The sequence below is a fragment of the Globicephala melas genome, chromosome 1 (genome assembly GCF_963455315.2).
Source record: "Globicephala melas chromosome 1, mGloMel1.2, whole genome shotgun sequence".
Taxonomy (NCBI): domain Eukaryota; kingdom Metazoa; phylum Chordata; class Mammalia; order Artiodactyla; family Delphinidae; genus Globicephala; species Globicephala melas.
The window spans coordinates 156,418,495-156,438,509 of NC_083314.1; the positions used below are offsets into that span (position 1 = coordinate 156,418,495).

The 20,015-nt window shown below is 40.3% G+C and overlaps 1 protein-coding gene across 1 annotated transcript in view; it reads right to left on the minus strand.

Moving 5' to 3' along the window:
* The window catches only part of MACF1 (microtubule actin crosslinking factor 1), a 239,454-nt gene extending 232,548 nt beyond the window's left edge, over positions 1-6,906 (minus strand). The window contains exon 1 of the mRNA XM_060307542.1: positions 6,798-6,906. Within this exon, the coding sequence (XP_060163525.1) occupies positions 6,798-6,906 (109 nt within the window). The remainder of the gene's footprint in view (positions 1-6,797) is intronic.
* Between the last annotated feature and the right edge of the window lie 13,109 nt (positions 6,907-20,015).

Consider the following 20,015-nt stretch of genomic DNA (forward strand, 5'->3'; position numbering starts at 1 on the left):
GTTCCTGGCAAGTTAAGAAATAAAAACACTTACCTGCGGCCAACTGAAGATTTAAGGCACATCCCAAATGAGTATGTAGAGCAACTTCTAGAAATACTAAATAATTTCACAGTCTCCAAAAATCAAAATAATCATTACTGGGTAAGGTTTAAGGAAGGTGAACCAAAGCGTGCCCTTTTTCTCACTCCTCTGGCATTTAGGCAGAACTTATTTCCCCGGAAGGTACTATAGACTGAGTATAGTAGGAGAGAGTTTTGGGGACAATGTCAGTCTAGCCACCAGGAGACAGGCCTTTCCTTTAGGATCCTAGGAGATCCTGAGCCTCAAAAGGGAAGCCGCTGCTAACGGGAAAGAGAGGACCCTGATGAGGACAGTCAGCTCTTAATTACCCAGAGGAAATCAGCATGTATAGTGATTAACCGGGCCAGTCCACTTCCTTTTTAGCCCAATGTTGAGCCATTTCATAGTTCACTAGAAGTCCAGAGATGTGAGAGGCAAGAAAAGGTGAATCTGGCTGCTACCTGCAGATTCGTTAAAATGCTGAATGGAAGGAAGAGATTCAAGCCAATATTTCCACACATGGCTAGAAGTTATCTAAGAATTTACAGCTACTGGCTTTCTTACTAGTACAGAAAACTGAAGCTATACATTTAATTTATTTCCTAAAACATCAAAATCACCCACTATTGAGGCTAGTAAAGCAGACGTAGTCTTTCCTTCTAATGTGTGAGATAATGATTCATAATATATCACTAACTTTTTAAACACTTCCACATTGGCTTCTACCACATTTTTAAATTCCCAACTGTAAAAATAAGCATTTATATTTTGTCCCAGGAGCCCACAGGAGAGTGCAATGTCTTCACTGATATCTTTTGTTTTGTTTTGCTAAAAAAAAAAAAAAAAGTATAATGATAGCAAACAATTATATAGTCCTTAACCATGTGCAGAATATATTCTAAGAACTAGCTCAAAGCAACCATGCAGTATTATTAACCCTATTTTACAGATGAGGAAACAGAGGCCCAGACAGATTAATGTCACTCTGCCAGTAAGGGCAGAGCTAGGATGAAAACACAGGCAGTCTGACCCCAGACTCTCAACAAGCTCTCAACCACAATTCCATACTACATCCAAGTGTCAGCCAGATAATCGTACTGCCAGAATTGCAACAAACTAGAGACTTTAGTCTTTTTTCTTCTCATGCCAATTAGAAATTCGAAGTCCAGAGGAATTAAGTGACCTAACATCACATAGTAGTAAGCAGAAAAGCCAGGACTTAGAATCCAGATCTTCTGACTCGAAGTTCAGTGGTCTTCCTACATACTGAACAATCTAGAAAAAAATAGCTAAGGAAAGAAAAAGACTACATCTTGACTACAACACCTATTGTTTTAGTTATCTGAGCAAAGATATATTAGGTATATGACCATTTGTTTAAATATTTGCATGTCTATTACATGCGTAACAAAATTTAGGTACTACAAACGGAGGATGCACAGCTAAGTCATAAATGGAGGAATTAAAATTCAAAGCAACTGCAAAAATCTACACCAAATCTCATAGGACAAAATTTAACTAGGATGCCTTTAAGTCTTATGCTGAAGGTTCAAGAAAACCAAAGGAACAGCAGCCTCTGGAGGGGAGACAACAACAGTTCATGCACGAGGTCTGGCCATTTTATAACTTGTCTTAGGTTAATGAGACTCAATAGTGTAATGGAGCTGCTTTAAAAAAAAAAAAAAAAAAGGCATGGTACAATTCTAGATTGTACTCCATATGGTCCAGATCCAGGGATTATAGCTGGTCCTCCTAGTGGGATGCTGGAAATGGAAAGAACCTTAAGAGATTAGATTGTCCAACTCGTTCATTTTACAGATAAAGAAAGCAAGACCTTAGTCTGTCCTTTCACAAACAAAAATTCAAATGTTCTTCTCAAGTATATAAATAAAGCCCTTTTCCTATCTACACTACCATGACACGGATATTGATAAACTAATACACAGGGCAACTCTATATTATTCAGTTAACCTATACTGAGCACTCACCTCAGGCCACACATCAAGCTAAGCCAAGTCCTGTAAGTAACACATGAACAGGGTATGGTTCCTGTTACAGCTTAATCTAATGATATCTTAATTCCTTCATTTATTTGTTCAAGTAACATTCACTGACATCTATTTTGTCACAGACACTTGAGAAACTGAGATGAGTAAGAGTTCCTGTTCTTAAAGATCTTACAGTCTAATAAAATCTAATTAGTGGGGAAAGAAACAAGCTGAACAAGATGACCACACGGGTTTGAATAGGAAGTATTAACAGAATGCTACTGGAACGCAGAAGAGGAACTTTTATTCCAGTCAAGGAAGGCTCTCCAGAAATGATAACTACTTATCTTGAAGGACAAGCATCAAGTTGTTAGTTAAAAAGAAGATACAGGCATTTCGGGTAGTGATCTACAAGTTTTTAAATGATGCTTGAGTACTGAGTACTGCTTGTAAGGCCAAGACAGGATGTGAAACTAGTGAAATAGGCAGGCGGCAGATCATGAAAACCCTTTTATCTCCTGATGAAGAGTTTGAACTTTCTTTTAAAAGCAGAACGAAAGCTTTAATGGATTTTAAGCAGAAGAGTGACACAGACAGCTCTGTAGTTTAGAAAGATCATTCTGGCTACAGGTAGAAGACAGACTAGGGCCGAGAGGGTGGAGGGAACACAGAGAATGGGCGAAACATTATTTCAACAGTCCTGGAAAAGAAAAATGATGATGCAAGCTAAAACAGTAGGAAGTTTGGGGAACAATGAGATAATATATGTGAATGCAAGTGTGGACAGGGTGTACTGAAAGCTATTTGAAATTCCAAGTATTGATACTAAGGGAGTGCTAAATTCTGTCTTACAGGTATTATGGCTTCAGTACAAACTGTGTCTTCCTGTTCTTGTTTACATCTGCTGAAGAGACGGTGACTTGGGAACACCGTTGTTAAAGCCATGTACTTAATATCATATAACTAGATCTCACCAATGGACTCCTAACACCTAGAAAAAAATAGCAAATGAAAGCTAAGAAATAGTAATCAGAGATTCCTTCCCCACATTCCTGCTGTACTCCCCTCACCTCTCTACACACACACACGGCCACCACATTTTCAAAGCAAAAATAATCAATTTAACTGTCCAAAGGGAATACTAGAATGATAAGGGGTTAGGAAATTGTATGTAGTATTAGAAAGGGAAGTGTCTAGGCTGGCAAAGATAGCCTTCAAGTATAAGCAAGCCTGACACCTAGAAGAGGGAGGACAGATCTTCCTTATGCTGTAGTTACATTCCGATAAACCCAGAGCAGGTTAAAAATATCCAAAGTCGAAAGTGCATTTAATATATCCAACCTACCAAACATCAACTCTTGGCTTAGCCTACCTTAAATGTGCTCAGAACACTTACATTAGGCAAATCATCTAACACAAAGCCTATTTTATAATAAAGTGCTGGATAACTCTTGCAGTTTACTGAATACCATACTGAAAGTGAAAAACATAACGGTTGTATGGGTACAGAATGGTTGTATCAGTTGTTTACCCTCATGATCACATGGCTGAATGGGAGTTAGGTACTGCATGTCACTAGCCTGGGAAAAGATCAAAATTCAAAGAATGATCTCCACTAAATGCATATTGCTTTCACACCATCGTTAAAGCCGAAAAATCTAAGTCGAACCAATCTAGTTGGGGACCATCGGTATACTAGATCTTTGCCAGGCAGAACTTGGCTGATGGGCGTAAGTTACAAAGAGGCAACTTTCAGATTAAAAAAGAACTTCTCCATTACCAACATAACAAATCGTCCATCGGTTGTATGTTCTACAAAGGCCTTCATGCAAAGGAAGAACAACTTCTGACAAGAGTGGTACTAAGTGAGAGGTTGCGTTGGTTGATATGTAAGGTCCCTTCCAGCTCTAAGAGCAATATAGAATTTGTTATCAACTTTAAGAAGGGAAGAAATCTGAAATCTATACAAACACAATGAAGATTTACTAGAACACTGTATCTTAGAACCGTAGCACTAAAAGGAACCTAGCAGTTTTCAACTCTGACAGAACACTTTTTTTTTTTTTTTTTTTTTTTTTGCGGTACGCGGGGCTCTCACTGTTGTGGCCTCTCCCGTTGCGGAGCACAGGCTCCAGACGCGCAGGCTCAGCGGCCACGGCTCACGGGCCCAGCTGCTCCGCGGCATGTGGGATCTTCCTGGACCGGGGCGCGAACCCGTGTCCCCTGCATCGGCAGGCGGACTCTCAACCACTGCGCCACCAGGGAAGCCCGACAGAGCACTTTTTTAAACAAATCTTACATGAAACTCAACATATAATTTCAGTATTAAATAGCATAAATCAATTTTATACATTCAAATTTATGTTACTTATTTTAAAGCCAAATGACATAACCAATCAGGTAATTTTGACTGAAATTAGAGATTACTGAATTACAGTTATATCAGTCTCAGCATCTTGTTTATTTCTGTACTGTGCTTTACTATAGGGAACCATTTTTTAAAAAACTGTTTTATACAAATAGAAACAAATAGTAACAGTTTCATAGTTTGCCTGTAACCTCAGGATATTATTCAAATAAATTAATACAAGAGCATGAAGGAAATGCAGAAATTTTTGTTTCAAAGTTAAATACCTTCAATATCTAAAAACTATGTTCATCCTATAATATGACTAGAAAAGTGGAACAAGAAGCACAAAACCTTGTGGTACACACTAAGCCAATATTACAATGTTATCACTTATCACTTAACAATGTGTTACCCACTAACTATTAAGGACTGAACACCTGAGACTTGCCTAGAATTTATTAGGCACAGGACCTATGTGGTACAGTATGTTCTGCAATAGTGTACACACCTCCTATTAGGGGAAGAAGAAGAAAAAAAAAAAAAAGACCAGACTAGAAGACACAATCTTCACCTTTTTTAATCAAGTATACAGAGATGGCGGAGGAACTTTATTCTGGTGATGTCCAACTGGCAGTACAGTAGAGTATACACGTCATTTAAAAACACACTTTAACAGATAAAATACATCTTAAACTTGAAATTAAAATAAAATGGGTACAGAAGCTCTTAAGTACTCCTGTGAAAGTTTTAGAATCCATACTCTCCAATTAAAAAAACCACTGCTCTAATTTTACAGATAAACTGAACATAGCACATTCCCAATGTAACTATTAGGTACTAGAATCAATACTGTTTCATAAAAATAAAAAGCTTTTACAATCTATTTTTCTTCTGTTTATTTCAATGTTATTTACAGCTGTTTATGAAATTAATATTCTAAAACATAAACAAGAAAGCACTTCAAAGATAGGGCTACGACTTCTAAGTTCAATAGCAAATCCTATACTGAGGATAAACTTCTTAAAATATTAATCAACTAGTGGTTTAGAAATGCCATTACCATAATGCACAAGAAAATGAAAGCAGCAACCTTTGCCTAAATAATATTTACTTTCTCATTATATATGACACAGTATATACAGCCAAATAACTCATGCCTGTCTACTCCTTTCCTTATAAGCTCAAATACAGGCTTACATTTCAGGAAAGCCACTTTGAGCTACCTTTTAAAACACACCACTACACAAGCAAACATATTTCTAAATGTCCGTCTGCTTTTGCTGATACAGACACACATTGGGATCTGAGTATTTAGTCATAAGCTTTTCTGGGACTTACTGGAAAGACACTGGGGGATGACTGAATCTAATTCTAATTCTGTCAAGCATTCATGAACTTCTAATAAGATACTAAGTAATGTCATCAAACCTCCATCTTAATTGTAAGATACAAGTAACAAGTGTCTCAATAGGTTGGCTTGAAGGCAGTAAGCAGGTCACAAAGACAGGACTAAAGGCACTGAGATCCAAGGGTGTACTCCAGCAAAAGCTGGACTTTACTATTCCTCAACTACGGAGATTTAGAATCAGCTAAACACGGGGCTGATCCCAGCACTGGGCATTTAGAAGCCAAAGAAATATAATGTAACAAATAATAAGGGGTGGGGGTGGGGGGTCTGCTACCACTTAGAAAAAAATTTTAATATCAGGATCCAAATATTCGCCTGGGGGAAAGAACAGTTAACTTCCTTGCATTGAACAGGATGCAGGATGGCTTGGATACACAGAGAGTAAACTGTGTAGCTGCCTGAGGGGAAAGGAACAGTTTCAACCCTATCAAAGAGAACAGAGGCACCCCCGTGTTCGCAAATGCACCTCAGCAAGGACACCCTGTGACCCTTTCCTCTCACTGACCTTTCCTCCTCTGCCTTTTCTCACCCAAATATACACCAAATCTAGAAACTTCTCTAACCCCACAAGTTCTCCCACATTTACACCTGAAGGAGGGTGATAGAGTTACTCTGTTTTTGTTTTTTTTTAAAAAAAGATCAAAAACCACTTTGAGACTGAGAAAGTAAAGAATGGAAGGGCTTGATTCTCTGAGGAAGGACAAAAGTCAGCACAATTGCCACTTCCCTCAGCCTCCAGCCCAGACATCACCTCATCCAACCAGCACCCTCCAGCCAGACGAACCTCACAAAACAGTAAAGGGTCCAGGTCCCAAACTGGTCCCAGGACAGTCTGGTTTCCTCAGTAAATCCCACACGCACTCAGGTCTGACAGCACCCAGCCCAGAGGCTGTACTGGCCCTTTAAGGAAGGCAACTGGGAAGGCCTCCGTCATCTACCCCACCCTCGAAAGCCCCACAGCAGATTTCAAGAAGCACTGGGCACCCATTACCTGCTCTGCCTCTGGCACATCTCTTCCAGTACAGAACACCGGCAATTCCAAGAATGTGCGTCAAAATAAAGATGGTTGGTGGCAAATAAGACGAATCTAAGAGAGGCATTTCCAGGCCCGTCCTTTCTCCTCCCCTGAATTAGCCACAAGCCCACAGCTCAGCGCAGACTCTAAATGCCTTTCTCCTGAGGTTACTGCTGTCCTGTACTATCAGTACAGAGGCAGAGGCCCGCAGCTCAGTGTTGTCAGACACTTCCTGGTGGCTTCTCCTCCATCTCGCCTCTGTTTTACAGCAGGCAGTAGTAGATGGGGACTAAAACTCTACAGTGTGTCTCAGACAAAGCCCAGGAAACAACTGGCCAGAGGGGGAGGGGAAAGGGAAGGAGGAACCAGGAGAGCAAAAAGGGGCGTCTAAGCTACTGCTGAGCTGACTCAAACTCTATGTTTGGCATCCTCTGTTCAGCTTAAACAAACAAGCCTCAGACCCTTCTACAAGAAGGGAGGCTGTCAGAGGACGCCACACTCTTAACTTTCCTCTCCCAGCCTGGCTGGGATGGAGCCAGAAGAAAAAAGTTGCAGAAACACTAGGGAACCACTTGCAGGGAGGAGGCGAAGTACGCAGGGATGTGTAAGTGTCCACAAGTTCCCTGGCCTAGTCGGAGGGCAACCCTTCCACACCCACAACCCGGGAGGAGGAGGTAAGGGACCCAAACATCACCACAGAGAGGATCACGTGCAGAACAAGCTCCACAGAAAAGAATGCCTTCAACAAAACTAAAGCCTGCTTGCAAATGAAAACTTGATATGGACACTGTAGCAGCAACTGGAAACACTTTAACACTTACACACCCAGTAGAATGAATAAAACTAAGAGTCCTGGCAAGATATAAAGCAACTGGAATTCTCATACACTGCTGGTGGGGGATGAAATTGGCAACTCTAGAAAATACTCTAGAAAACAGTCATATACATACCAGGATGACCAAGCTGTATCACTCCTAGATACTGACCCAAGAAAAATGAAAACGTGTCCACACAGAAACCTGTACGTAAATGTTTATAGCAGCTTCATTCAGAATAACTAAAACTGAAAACAACCCATATGTCCATCAACTGGTGAACTAAGAAAAACTGTGGTGCATCCATACAATGGACCACAACCCAGCAATAAAAAAGGAACATACTCCTGATACATACAACAGCATGGATGAATCTCAAAAGCATTATGCTACATGAAAGAAGCCAAACACAAAAGGCTACGTGCTGTGTGATGCCATTTATATGACATTCTAAAAAAGCAAAACTATGGGGACAGAAATCAGATGAGTGGTTGCCAGGGGCTCAGGGTGAGGGAAGGGAACAGACTACCACGGAACACAAGAAAACTTTATGGGGTAATAGAAATGTTCTATTTGCTGACTCTGATGATAGTTCCACGACTGTATACATTTGTCAAAACTCACATTGTAGACCGAAATGGATGGCTTTTATTGTATATAAATTATATTTCAATAAACCTAAGGAACACATGTAAAGACTAGAAAGAACTTTGTACAACCTAGGCTGAATATGCAAAGTTCTTGCAGTACCACTGCCCCTCTTCTCATCTACTTTTCTATGAAGAGATACTATATAAAATGAAGTGTGGACACACAAAAACACAGAAGACCCAACGGCCAAGAGTACATCTAACACCCAGGACCCTTCACTCAGAGAAGGGTTATGGCTTCATCTTTCTACCAAACTACTTTTTTATTTATTTCTACAGTGCCTTTTACATTATGGTATATAAACATGGTGTCTTACCACAAATAAGCTTTAAAAATGCAACCTGCTTTAATATCTCTAAAGTTACACCCTCTTTTTTTTAATAAAAGGGAAGGGTTTTAGATTTGAACAATCTACTCACCAGAGAGATGACAAAGGGCCCTTGATGGGGGAACTAATATTTACAGTGTGTATGTTTTAACCTGGCATCAAGACCATCTACGATTTTGTGTTAACCTACATTTAATTCATCAAATATTTACCATGTACCAGGCCCTGTTCTAGGTACTGGGAACAGAGTAGTGAACAAAACAAAGATGTTGCTTTCATTGGGCTTATATGCTAGTAGGAGAATAGGAGAATACACAAAATAAACATAAACAAGTAAACATATACTAAAAGAGATGAAGAGGAGAAAGGCGAGCCAGAGGGGGGATGTTTACAGTTTTATGTACAGGATGGTCAGGGAAGGTTTCTCTACTAAGATGACATTACAAACCAACAAGTCATGTGGCTTTTTAGAGAAAGGATAAGCCCAAAAAAGAAACGAGCAAGTACAATGTCCCTGAGGCAGAATTAGGCTTGGTGTGTTCAGGGGACATCAGGGAAACCAGATCGGCTAAGGGAGTGTCAGGAGATGAGGCCAGAGAGAGGTCGGATCATCTATGGCTGTACAGGCCATTCGTAAAGAATCTGGTTTTTATTCTAAGTGAAATGGGAAACCTTTGGAGGGTTTCCTGTGAGCAAGTGATAGGATTTAACTTAGGTTTTAAAAGGATCACTCTTGCTGCTATATTGATAACTGACTAGAGAGCGACAAGAGCGGGAGCAGGGAAACTAGTTATAATGCCATTACAATAATCCAAGTGAAAACTAGTGCCTGAGATATAACTGAGACCAGGGTGCAGTGGTAGAGATGGTGAAATGTGGTCATATTCTGGACAAATTAAAGAGTCATCAGGGACTTCCCTGGTGGCACAGTGGGTAAGAATCTGCCTGCCTATGCAGGTGACACGGGTTCAAGCCCTGATCCAGGAAGAGCCCACATGCCGCAGAGCAACTAAGTCCGTGCGCCACAACTACTGAGCCTGTGTCTACAGCTCGAGAGCCACAACTACTGAGCCCACGTGCTGCAACTACTGAAGCCCGCGCACCTAGAGCCCGTGCTCCTCAACAAGAGAAGCCACCGCAATGAGAAGCCCGCGCCCCGCAACAAAGAGTAGCCCCTGCTCGCCGCAACTAGAGAAAGCCCACGTGCAGCAATGAGGACCCAACGCAGCCATAAATTAATAAATGAATGAATGAATGAATAAATTTTTTAAAAGATTAATTAAAAAAAATATATATATATATATAAAGAATCATCAGGATCTGCTGATAGACTGGATGTGGGGTGAGCAGGGAAAAAACAGAGTTGAGAATGACTTCCAGGTTTGGGGCCTGAGAAATTAAAAGGACCGAACTGCTATTTACTGAGATGGGAAGGGCAGCCAGAGAAGCAGAGGGTTTGGGGTTTACTGCTGGTTGCAGTTGTTTGGGGTGGTTTTTGTGGGGAGTGGGGTAGGAATTCCATTTTGGATACATTAACTTTGAAATGCCTAGTAGACATTCTAGTGGAATTCTGAATAAGCAATTTAATATACGAATCCAGAGTTCCGGGAGAGACCCAGGCTGTTGCTTTAAAGCCAGGAAACTAGATGAGATCACTTAGGGAGTAAACACAGAGAGAGAAAAGGTCAAGTTCAAGGACTAAGCCCTAGAAACTCTCCAACATTAGGTAGGGAAGAGGAAGAACAACCAAAGGAGACTAAAAAAAGAAGCCAGTGGATTAAAAGAACCAAAAGAGCATGCTGCCCCAGAAGCCAGGTGAAGGATGTGCTCTAAGTAGTAACTAAGCTGTTAATGTGTCAGGAAGAGGACTGAGAATTGACCATTGAATTTAGCAATGTGGAGGTCGCTAGTGACTTTAACAAGGGCAGTTTTGATGGCATGGCAGAGAAAAGGTCCAACGGGAGTGACTCAAGAGAGAATGGGAACAGTGACAATAACGAACATCAACTCTTTTAGGAAGGAATTTTGCTGTAAAAGGGAGCAGACAGAGGGATGTAGGCTCCAAAGAGAATTTTTCTTGGCATGTGAAATGTGTCAATAATTGTGTCTGCTGAAGGGAATAGCACTAGGGAGGAAAAACTGATGGTGCAATCCAGTGGAGACTAAGCCAGAGCTCCCTCTGGAGCAGGCTCTCTTATTCATTCATTCAATTTAAAATATGGAGCATTATGCTAGACACAATGGACACAAAGATGATGATGACACCCCTCTTGCTGTAGAGAAGCTCCTGAGCTGTGATGGTCAAAGAAGACAGACTTGCTTGGAAGGGAAACTGATATTTATTAAGCAGCTACTAGAAAGCATCTTCAATCTGTTATTTCAATGTAATCCCTGTAATATCCCCTAAAATATCCCTATTTTATAAATCAAGAACTTGAGGCTCAGAAAATTCAAGTTATTTTGCCCAAGGTCACAAAGTAAGTAAGAAGATGAACTGACATCTGAACTTTTATCTGTCTGGTTTCAAATCAATATATTTTAATCACACTGCCTCCCTTTGCTGAAAAGTTCTGGCAAAATCAGTATGCTAACCTGAAGCTAAACAATTTTAGATATTTATATGTTTGGAATATTTCCTCTTTGTAAGACAAGAGCCTGTAAATGGCTCTACCCAGCTCTAAGGGAAGAATCTCAATTTCAACACAAAATGTTACAGTGCTAGTGCTGTCTGTGTCACCACTGTACCACACTTTTTGCAGTCTTATAAATATCTTCACCATATTTTCATTTCCCAAAGTGAAAGCCATTTCTCTGCCTTATTCTGCTACCTGAAGCCATTGCAAAGCTGTCTTAATTAGAAAATCATATACCATGCTTGTGCCATTCAAAAACACCTAGGAAATTTGAAGAAAAAAAAATTCAGGGACTCAAATATCAAGATACATTCTGAATCTACTGTTATTATTAGAGAAGACAGTGAAAAGCACCCAAAGGAATTTACTCTTCATAAGATCTTTATAAGATGACATGCTATACCTTGGATACACCATTTTTCTACATATGACAGGTTAAAAAGTTTGTTTCCAGCCTTTGTGTATAGGTATGTATGCATGTTTGAAGGAAGAAAAATGAGCAGGGGAACTGCCTTTGTGAAAGTAACTTTTTCACTCAGAAAAACTAAGATGGATCTGTGTGCTGTCATTTACAGGAAGTGGTTAGAAGCTGGCAGGAGGGAGCGACTACTTTTCTTTTTAGAGATCATTTCATATACAAAGAATAGGCCATTTAAAGACATATTTAGCACCCACCAGGATATCCCTTGCTAACAGCCAATGGGGAAGGGCCCCAAACCATCAGAAAGCCTTGTAAAAGCAAGACTCTGAACTTCATTAAGACTTGAAACCTGCCTTTCTATCAGATTACTTCACTCCCAAGAATTTAGGATGGTCACCCACAACCATTACCCACAAGAAATCTTGGGTAACACCCCAGAATCACTTTAGTGTCTGCGACTGAGATGAAAGCAAGGCTGTGAGAAAGGAGGCTGCATGTTTTATTCAAACTGTCATGGAGTATACCCGGTCTCAAAATTAACTGACATCCACAAGCATCAGAACTTCAGCAGATACTGACTGAAAACTTAAGACTCATATGATTAAAAGACTGAAATTTAGAAAAATAATGCGTACAAAGAGAGACTTTAAAATATATATATATAACTGAGATTAAAATTTTGGTGGAGAGACTAGCATATGACTAATAGGATTGGAAACCGTGGGCTTCTGGAAATGGGAGGTCCAGCCCTCCAAACCTGGCCTGAGCGCTTGTCATCTGTTTCATTCTGTGAGTCCAGAAGGCAGAGGATGTGGGCTTCATAGGAGCTAATTAGGAGACATCCATGACTCCTGTCTCTAAGGTTTAGCAATATGGTATTGAGACAACAATAAACATGCAAAGGCTCAGAATGCCTGCAAAGAATTTTCTATATACCCCAGAGTCACCAAATACAATAAAGTTAGGAAAATATCCAAATTTCTTGCTCAGTAACCTAGATGCCATAAGTATTTTAGTAGAATGGCAATTACAGGCCCAATCTGAAGCCAGGCTGCTTGAGTTCAAATCCAGACTCTACTATATATGCCACATTAGCACCTGTGGGCAAGTTACTTAAATGACTTCAAGGAACCTCAATCTCCTCACCTGTAAAATGATGACAGTAATAGTACCTGTCCCACAGAGTTGTAGTGAGTATTAAATGAGTTAATGTATTTAAAGTGTTTAGATAGTGCCTGGCACATAGTATGTGCTCAATAAATATTGCCTATTATTATCATTATTTGGAGGAACAGCAAACAAACTACATCTGATCACAAGACTTCTGAATACTGCTCAGACTTTACAAAACCTTGGTAAACTGATAATTTACCTAACCTATAACCAAAATTACCGAATCTAATTTACCTGATCCCAGTCTCCAACCTGCCAACCCTATCCTCATTCACTGTGAGATTAATCTCCCTGAAGCATGCATAATGACTGGTGCATCTTAAGTGCTCAATAAATGCTCATTTGTAATTTAATTCTGAAGTTTTCAATTCTCCACAGTCAGCAAATTAAGTCCAAAACTCTCTGGCTTTACAATATTTCCCTCGCTTACCCTGGATTGTACTGTATTTCCTTCCCATCTCCGCAAGTCAAAGTCCCACTCCTATGGGTCAGTTTAAACCAGTACTTCCACAGAATTTTCCCTGGTGACTCCCTCCATCCCAGTTAGAAGTAAACACCTCCCTTGAATTTATACTTTAATGTTTCTCTCTCATAATATTTAGCAGTTTCTACTTTATAATATAGTTGTGTGTGTATTTTGACTCCACTGAAGTTTTTGAAGTTAGATGAATGTTCTCCTGTATAAAATCTCATCACTAAATAACTACTTGTAGAATGAGTGAATAAATGAATGAATGAATGAACAAAAAGAGCAAGAGGATCTGAAGAGCACTGTGAGGGCCAGGAGTACGAGGGGGGAGCAAACTAGAAAGAGTAAAACTGGGTCCAACAAATCATGAAGATTCCCAAAATATAAGCATTCCTTGAGAATCCATCTATTTTCACCACAAAAACATACACCAGAGAGCAAGTGCCTGGAAAACTGTTCATCTTACGGCAGAAATAACTCAATATGCTCCTCTAGTTTAAGAGAAAAAGTTAATTTATTGATTCAGAAATTCCACTTCTAGAAGTCTATCCAGATACGGATCCTGTCCAACAACCAAACTCTCCCCAAGCCCCGTTCTTCTCTTTCCTTCTCTCTCCCTCTTCCCAGAACTCTAAACTTAACATAATCTGTTAGCCAAACCTCGACTCAAATTCTGACTTCATGGTTTCTAGCTGTATCTTTGGACCAATTACTTAATCTCTTTAATCCTCAATTTCTCCATCTGTAAAATGGGGATAATAAAATTACCTCTTCACAGTGTTACAGTGTGAAGTAGGTGAGAAAATGCATGGGCTATTCGGCATGCAGTAAGCACTATTAACTATTTTTTAAAAATTAAACATTCCCTCATTAATGTTAACTATTGTTATCATTGTTCCTACACTAGAACATTTATGCCCTAGCAAAGCATCAAATCATCTTCAGTGGCCAATGCAAGGAGGTAAGTCAAAGCAAAGTGGGTGGTATTTAACAGCTCTAAACCACCAACTCCATGAATAAAACAAATTGAGCTTCAATGGCACTGCTTCAGAAAGGAAAAAGACAAGAATATTAGTCAACCTTAGTATCCATATTACCATTTTAAATAATCCCTCTCTTTGGGGTTCTGTTTCCCCCAAGAAAGTAAAAATAATAAGATCTAGCCATTAAACTTTTTCCAGGATACTCCGAGAGTCAGTATCTTAAGTAAATGTAGAAAAGATGATACAAGAATAAGAAGCCCTGTCTATGGGGGTTGCTTGTGAATTTTGCCAAGGCTGTTATTTTTGTCCAGAAATATCTGTCATTCCAAGTAAATGCACACTGAAGGAAAGTTAGCATCTTACTCATATCCCACCTAAATGCATTTTTTAAATGCTTTTCCAGATAAAAACAAAAAATGGTCTCAATGGGAAATGTCTTTTTGTGTGGTCTGGCTAAGAACACGTGATCAACTTCAGTTTTCCTGAGATACCAGAAAATCAAGAACGCAAGAGAGTAGAATAAGCATGCAGCTGACAGAGGGGTCAGGAGCTCAACAACGATGTAACTGCGCAGGCTTGAGAATGCCTAAGGTAGCAACATTCAAGGCTCAGAAGAAGAGTCCAGGCCAAGATAAGAGGTAGGTAAGAGAGACCAACTCAAACTATTTATCCATGGAAACCAAGCTTTGCACACAAAGAAAGAGCTAATTTTAGATCTCTCTGAGACAGTTTTCCACATCCTGGCAGTAGCCCTAAGTGAAAAAGATGTAGAACTTGCCCACTGAAAACAAAGACAGATTTGTCAGCTTCTTTCCACTTGTGAACCCTTGGAGCCTGCTCCAAACCCTAATTCAACACAAGATTTATTTTAGTCTTTCTCAGGAGAGTCTACCACCAGGCTCTGCTTACCTTCTAATAAAACCTTCTGCTCTCGTGACCCCTTACCTGGGTCCAAGGACCAAAGTCAAATGAAACATGGCTAGTAGGATCTCTCCTGACAGTATCACTTCATAATTATGTGACCTTAGGGAAGCCACTTAATGTTTCTGAACTTTGGGTTCCTAATATGTTCAATGTGTATATAAATCCTGTTTCTCAGCATTGTTGCTAAGATTAAATAAGGAATATATGTAAAGTATGTAGGTATACATCAGATACTTAACAGTTTTCTCCCCCTATCTCCTTTCATTTTCTTTAAAAATTGCTCTTCAAATCTTACTCATAAAATCAATTCCATCTCAGCCTTTGGAATAATCTGCTCTTCAAATACTTAATGATCCAGAACATTCTTTTTTTTTTTTTTTTAAATGTATTTATTTTATTTTGGCTGCATTGGGCCTTCGCTGTTGCACGCGGGCTTTCTCTTGTTGCAGTGAGCGGGGCCTGTTCTTTGTTGTGATGCACGGGCTTCTCATTGCGGAGCATGGGCTCTAGGTGCACGGGCTTCAGGAGTTGTGGCACGTGGGCTCAGGAGTTGTGGCTCATGTACTCTAGAGCGCAGGCTCAGTAGTTGTGGCGCACGGGCTTAGCTGCTCCACAGCATGTGGGATCCCCCTGGACCAGGGCTCGAACCTGTGTCCCCTGCACTGGCAGGCGGATTCTTAACCACTGTGCCACCAGGGACGCCCATCCACAACGTTCCTAAAACAAGTTCACATCTTTTGTTTCTGCTCTAATATAAAAAAAAAATAGTAGTACTCTGTACAATAAAGACAAGGAATCTATCTGATTGGTCTATCATAGGATTAGGAGTTTCTCTCATTTAGAGCTTAATACCCCAGTGACTCCTACTGGACGAAGACAGATGCAGAAGACTGAATTTTATAACCAAGACAGAGACTCTGCGATTGCTTTATTCTAGTGAAACCCTTACACACAGAACTTAATATTACACAAGCTCAAGCTTGCCTCAAAGCCCACATACACCCATAACGTAGAAGACTGTCAGCTCATTCCTTTCACAGGAGACATCATCACCACAATTTGGTTGGCTTACTGGCGCCCCCAACTGGATGCCCAGTATTCACAGCTTTGTGATGAGTCCTTACAGAGAAAAGCACAGGCAGAGAAGGAACAGTCACTGGCACACAACTCCTACCCACCCCCACCCCCACCCCACCCCCCTGCCGCTACCCTGCAATTTTTCCATTCCCTGAGCTGACTCACTCTCACTCTCCCCGCCCGCAGTCAGGGCCACTGTGTGTGCCTGGTGAGTAATGCAATGCATCCTCCCAGCTGCCTCTGACTTAACGAGTAATAAAAGGAAATGTGGGTAACAGTTTTAATGGAAGAGAACACACAACACACACCCCGTCCTGCAAACAGTGATAGCTCCTCTCAACCCCCTGCAGGGACTCAGAGCTATAGTGAATTCCCTCCGATGACAGCCAAGTGGCAATGAAGAAACAGGCAAAGGCAGAAACACCAATGAGTACATCTAAAATCTGAGGACCACGGTTTCTATTTTGGATAAAACCAAAAAGGATGCACATGAAGCAGAGCCCAGCCCAGCCTACTGGTCAGTTCTGGTTCATTCCACCACAGACTGCTTGTCTAGCAACAGCTCTGCCCAATGGAGACTGCAAGCCAGCCCCAGCATCAGACCATCTGCTATCATGCAGCCTTATACTGTGAGGCAAAATGCATGATGAAAACCACATCTCAGAGGAAGAGGCTCAGCCTCTTAACTACCTGCCCATCCACCCTCAAGTGCCCAAAGTAGGGAGTGAGGAAAAGAATGGCACCTGGCTTTTTTGATTAGTGACTGGCACAGCTGATATTCAATAAATCCTAAATGGACAACAGCTATTGTTCAACTTTCTCCCAACAGATATTCCTAGCTCTTCTAACCCCTTAGACATGATGAATCTACGGAGCCATCTCAAACATTCTGGAAATGACTGCCAAGAGCTAAATAACTCAGGGAAATCAAAGAGGATCTTTGACACAGACAATTCACCTTAAAGTACTTCAAGCAATAATCCTTGATGTATTATCAAACAGCAAAATTTTAACTAGGACCCAACTAGACTGGGTCTGCCCCCTACTGTGTGCACTCTACTACTGAAGAAGAAAAAGAATCACCCCACATAACATCATAACCGGATATTTTTTAATTTTCCTGAAATCAGGGCATTTTCAGTTCAGTTGCTTATATTTTTCTCACCTATAATCCATGGGTCCCTGAGGCCTTGGAAGAAAACTATTATGCAACTCAGTTTTGGACAAAATTCAGAATATTCAATACCCTGATTTGTCAAAAAAAAAAAGAATTACCTACGACAAAATTACCTACATTACTAAGACCAAAAGATATGTATAAAAATTTTCAACAAGAATGAAACAGAAAGTGCATTCTGGTTAACTCTGGATTAACCAGAATATTTAATTCAGCATATATCAGATTTTATCACTACATTTAGCAGTTTGAGAGCTAGATGATGAGGTTACAGCTCCAGTTCAGTCCCTAGCTTATTATATGACTCTAGCATCGTTTAATCACACTGGATCTATTTATTTATTCATAAAATGATTTGATAGTCTAGATCTCTAAATTCTTTTCCAGTTCTAAAATTCTACGGTTCTGTGAAATATTTAGTTGCCTAGGTTCTATGTTAATTGTTACCAACAACAGAAAATTTACAAACTAGTCTTACACTATCCTTTAAGAGTTCACAATCCAACAGGGAAGCGGTAAGTATATAAAAAATGATAGTATAAGGCAATATATGCTTTGTCATGAAGAGGGCAAGACCACAAAAATTCAGTAACGGAACTTTAGTAACTCAGTCAATGGAATGGTCATTATGCAGGAGGAGGGGGGGAAAAGGCTTCCATGGATTGGGGGCCTGGAAGAATATGTAGGATTTCAACAGTATGAAATGAGAAGAGTAGACATTCCAGGAGGAGAGATGGCACAAGCAAGATTATGGAAAAAGAGGAAGAAACAAGCGAAGCTAGAACACAGGGTTTGTGTATTTGAGAGAGAGAAGGAGAAGTTGGGAAGATTCACTTCTGCCCACCTTAGGTTACACATGGCAGACTTAATATGCACATTTATCTCCACTCCCTTCTGAAACCTCAGAAAAATGACAGTAAAGGAATAAAAATGGCACAAAACCACAGGAATAAAGAATTCAAAATATCAAGAGAAATTTGACAAACTGGAGAATGGAAAGATAAATGGTACCTGATTTAAATTTCCGCTTTCTGTTTCTGCTAAGTGCTTGTGGGGGACGGGGCGGGTGCGGGGGGAGCGACGAGGCAAACAGTGCGCAGGACTCCAGAAAGACTCAAGAATTAGAAGCACTAGTACCCCTGAAGGCCTGGGGGGAGGGGAAGAAGAGCTGCAGGGTGAGGCAGAACACAGGCTGGTTGAATATCTTCAGGCTCACATGAGGTCAGAAGTGAGGCACCTCACTGAGAACAGTAACATTAAATGAAATTTGACATAATGAACAACAAGACTCTCCCCCTGCCCTATTGCCCTGCTTGGCAACCCCAGAGACCTGGCTTCCAGGCTAAAGAGGTCCCAGAGAGGAGACCGGCTAGTTCCTCCCTGGGGAAATGGACCTCCCCTAGCTGGTCATTCAGTAGAGCATACCAGGCAACAAGCCCCACCAATCAGCTTTTTAGGGGCTAACTCTTAATTATGAAGATCACCAAGAAACATCAGACATTCAGAGTCTCTAACATGAAAGACAGAGACCAAAAGAACAAACAGAATGAGCTTGAGACAGAGACAACACTGGAAGCAGAGGAAAACAATGACAATTAATACCTTCAGAGAGCCCTAAAAGGCAATGTTGCTATAAGACAAGAACAAGTATATAAAAAAGGAACATGAAGAGAATAAGTGGGGAAATGCTTAAAATAAAAACTACGAGAGAAAAAATAAATAATTCAAAGAAGAGTTGGAAGGTGGAGCTGAGGATCTTCACCATAAATAAGAACAAAAAGAGACAGAGGAATATAGAGTGGGGGGAGAGGACAGAAAATCAATCGAGTCCAATACCCAACTAATACCAGAAGGAGAAAATGGAAGAGAGGAAATTATCAAAGAACTAATAAACGGAAGATGTGTTTTCAAATAAAGAAGATCCACAGAGAACTCAACTCAGCAAATGAAAAAAGATCCTCAGCAATGTACATCATCATAATATTTCAGAATACCAGGGATAAAAATAAAATCTTAAAAGCTATCAAAAGAAAACAGATCACAAAACAAAAGTCAGGAACCAGAATGGCACAGGACTTCTCAAGAGCAACACTGAAAGCCAGAAGAAGGAACACCTTCAAAATTCTGATGGAAAGTCATTTGTAACCTAGAACTCTACGCCCAAACCCCTCATGAAATGAAAAGTAGAATAAAGACATTTTCAAATAAGCAGAGTCTCAAAAATATTAACCTCTCATGTATCCTTTCTCAGGAAGCTACTCTAAGATATATTCCAATGAAGAGATGGAGTAAACCAAGAAAACTGACTGCATGAGATCCAGGAAACATGGCATCCAATACAGAAAAGAGGCAAAGGAATTTCCTAGTATGATGATGAAGGGAAGTCTCAGGGTGACAGCTTTACTAAAGGCTACAGGTGGAGAACACAAAGCTCTTGCGGGATGTCTCCAAAGAAAATATTGAACCAAAAGATTATCTGACATGTTCCAACATACTAAGAGTTGTCTTAGAGTCCTGTAAGAGAGTGTGGAGATAGGTACCTA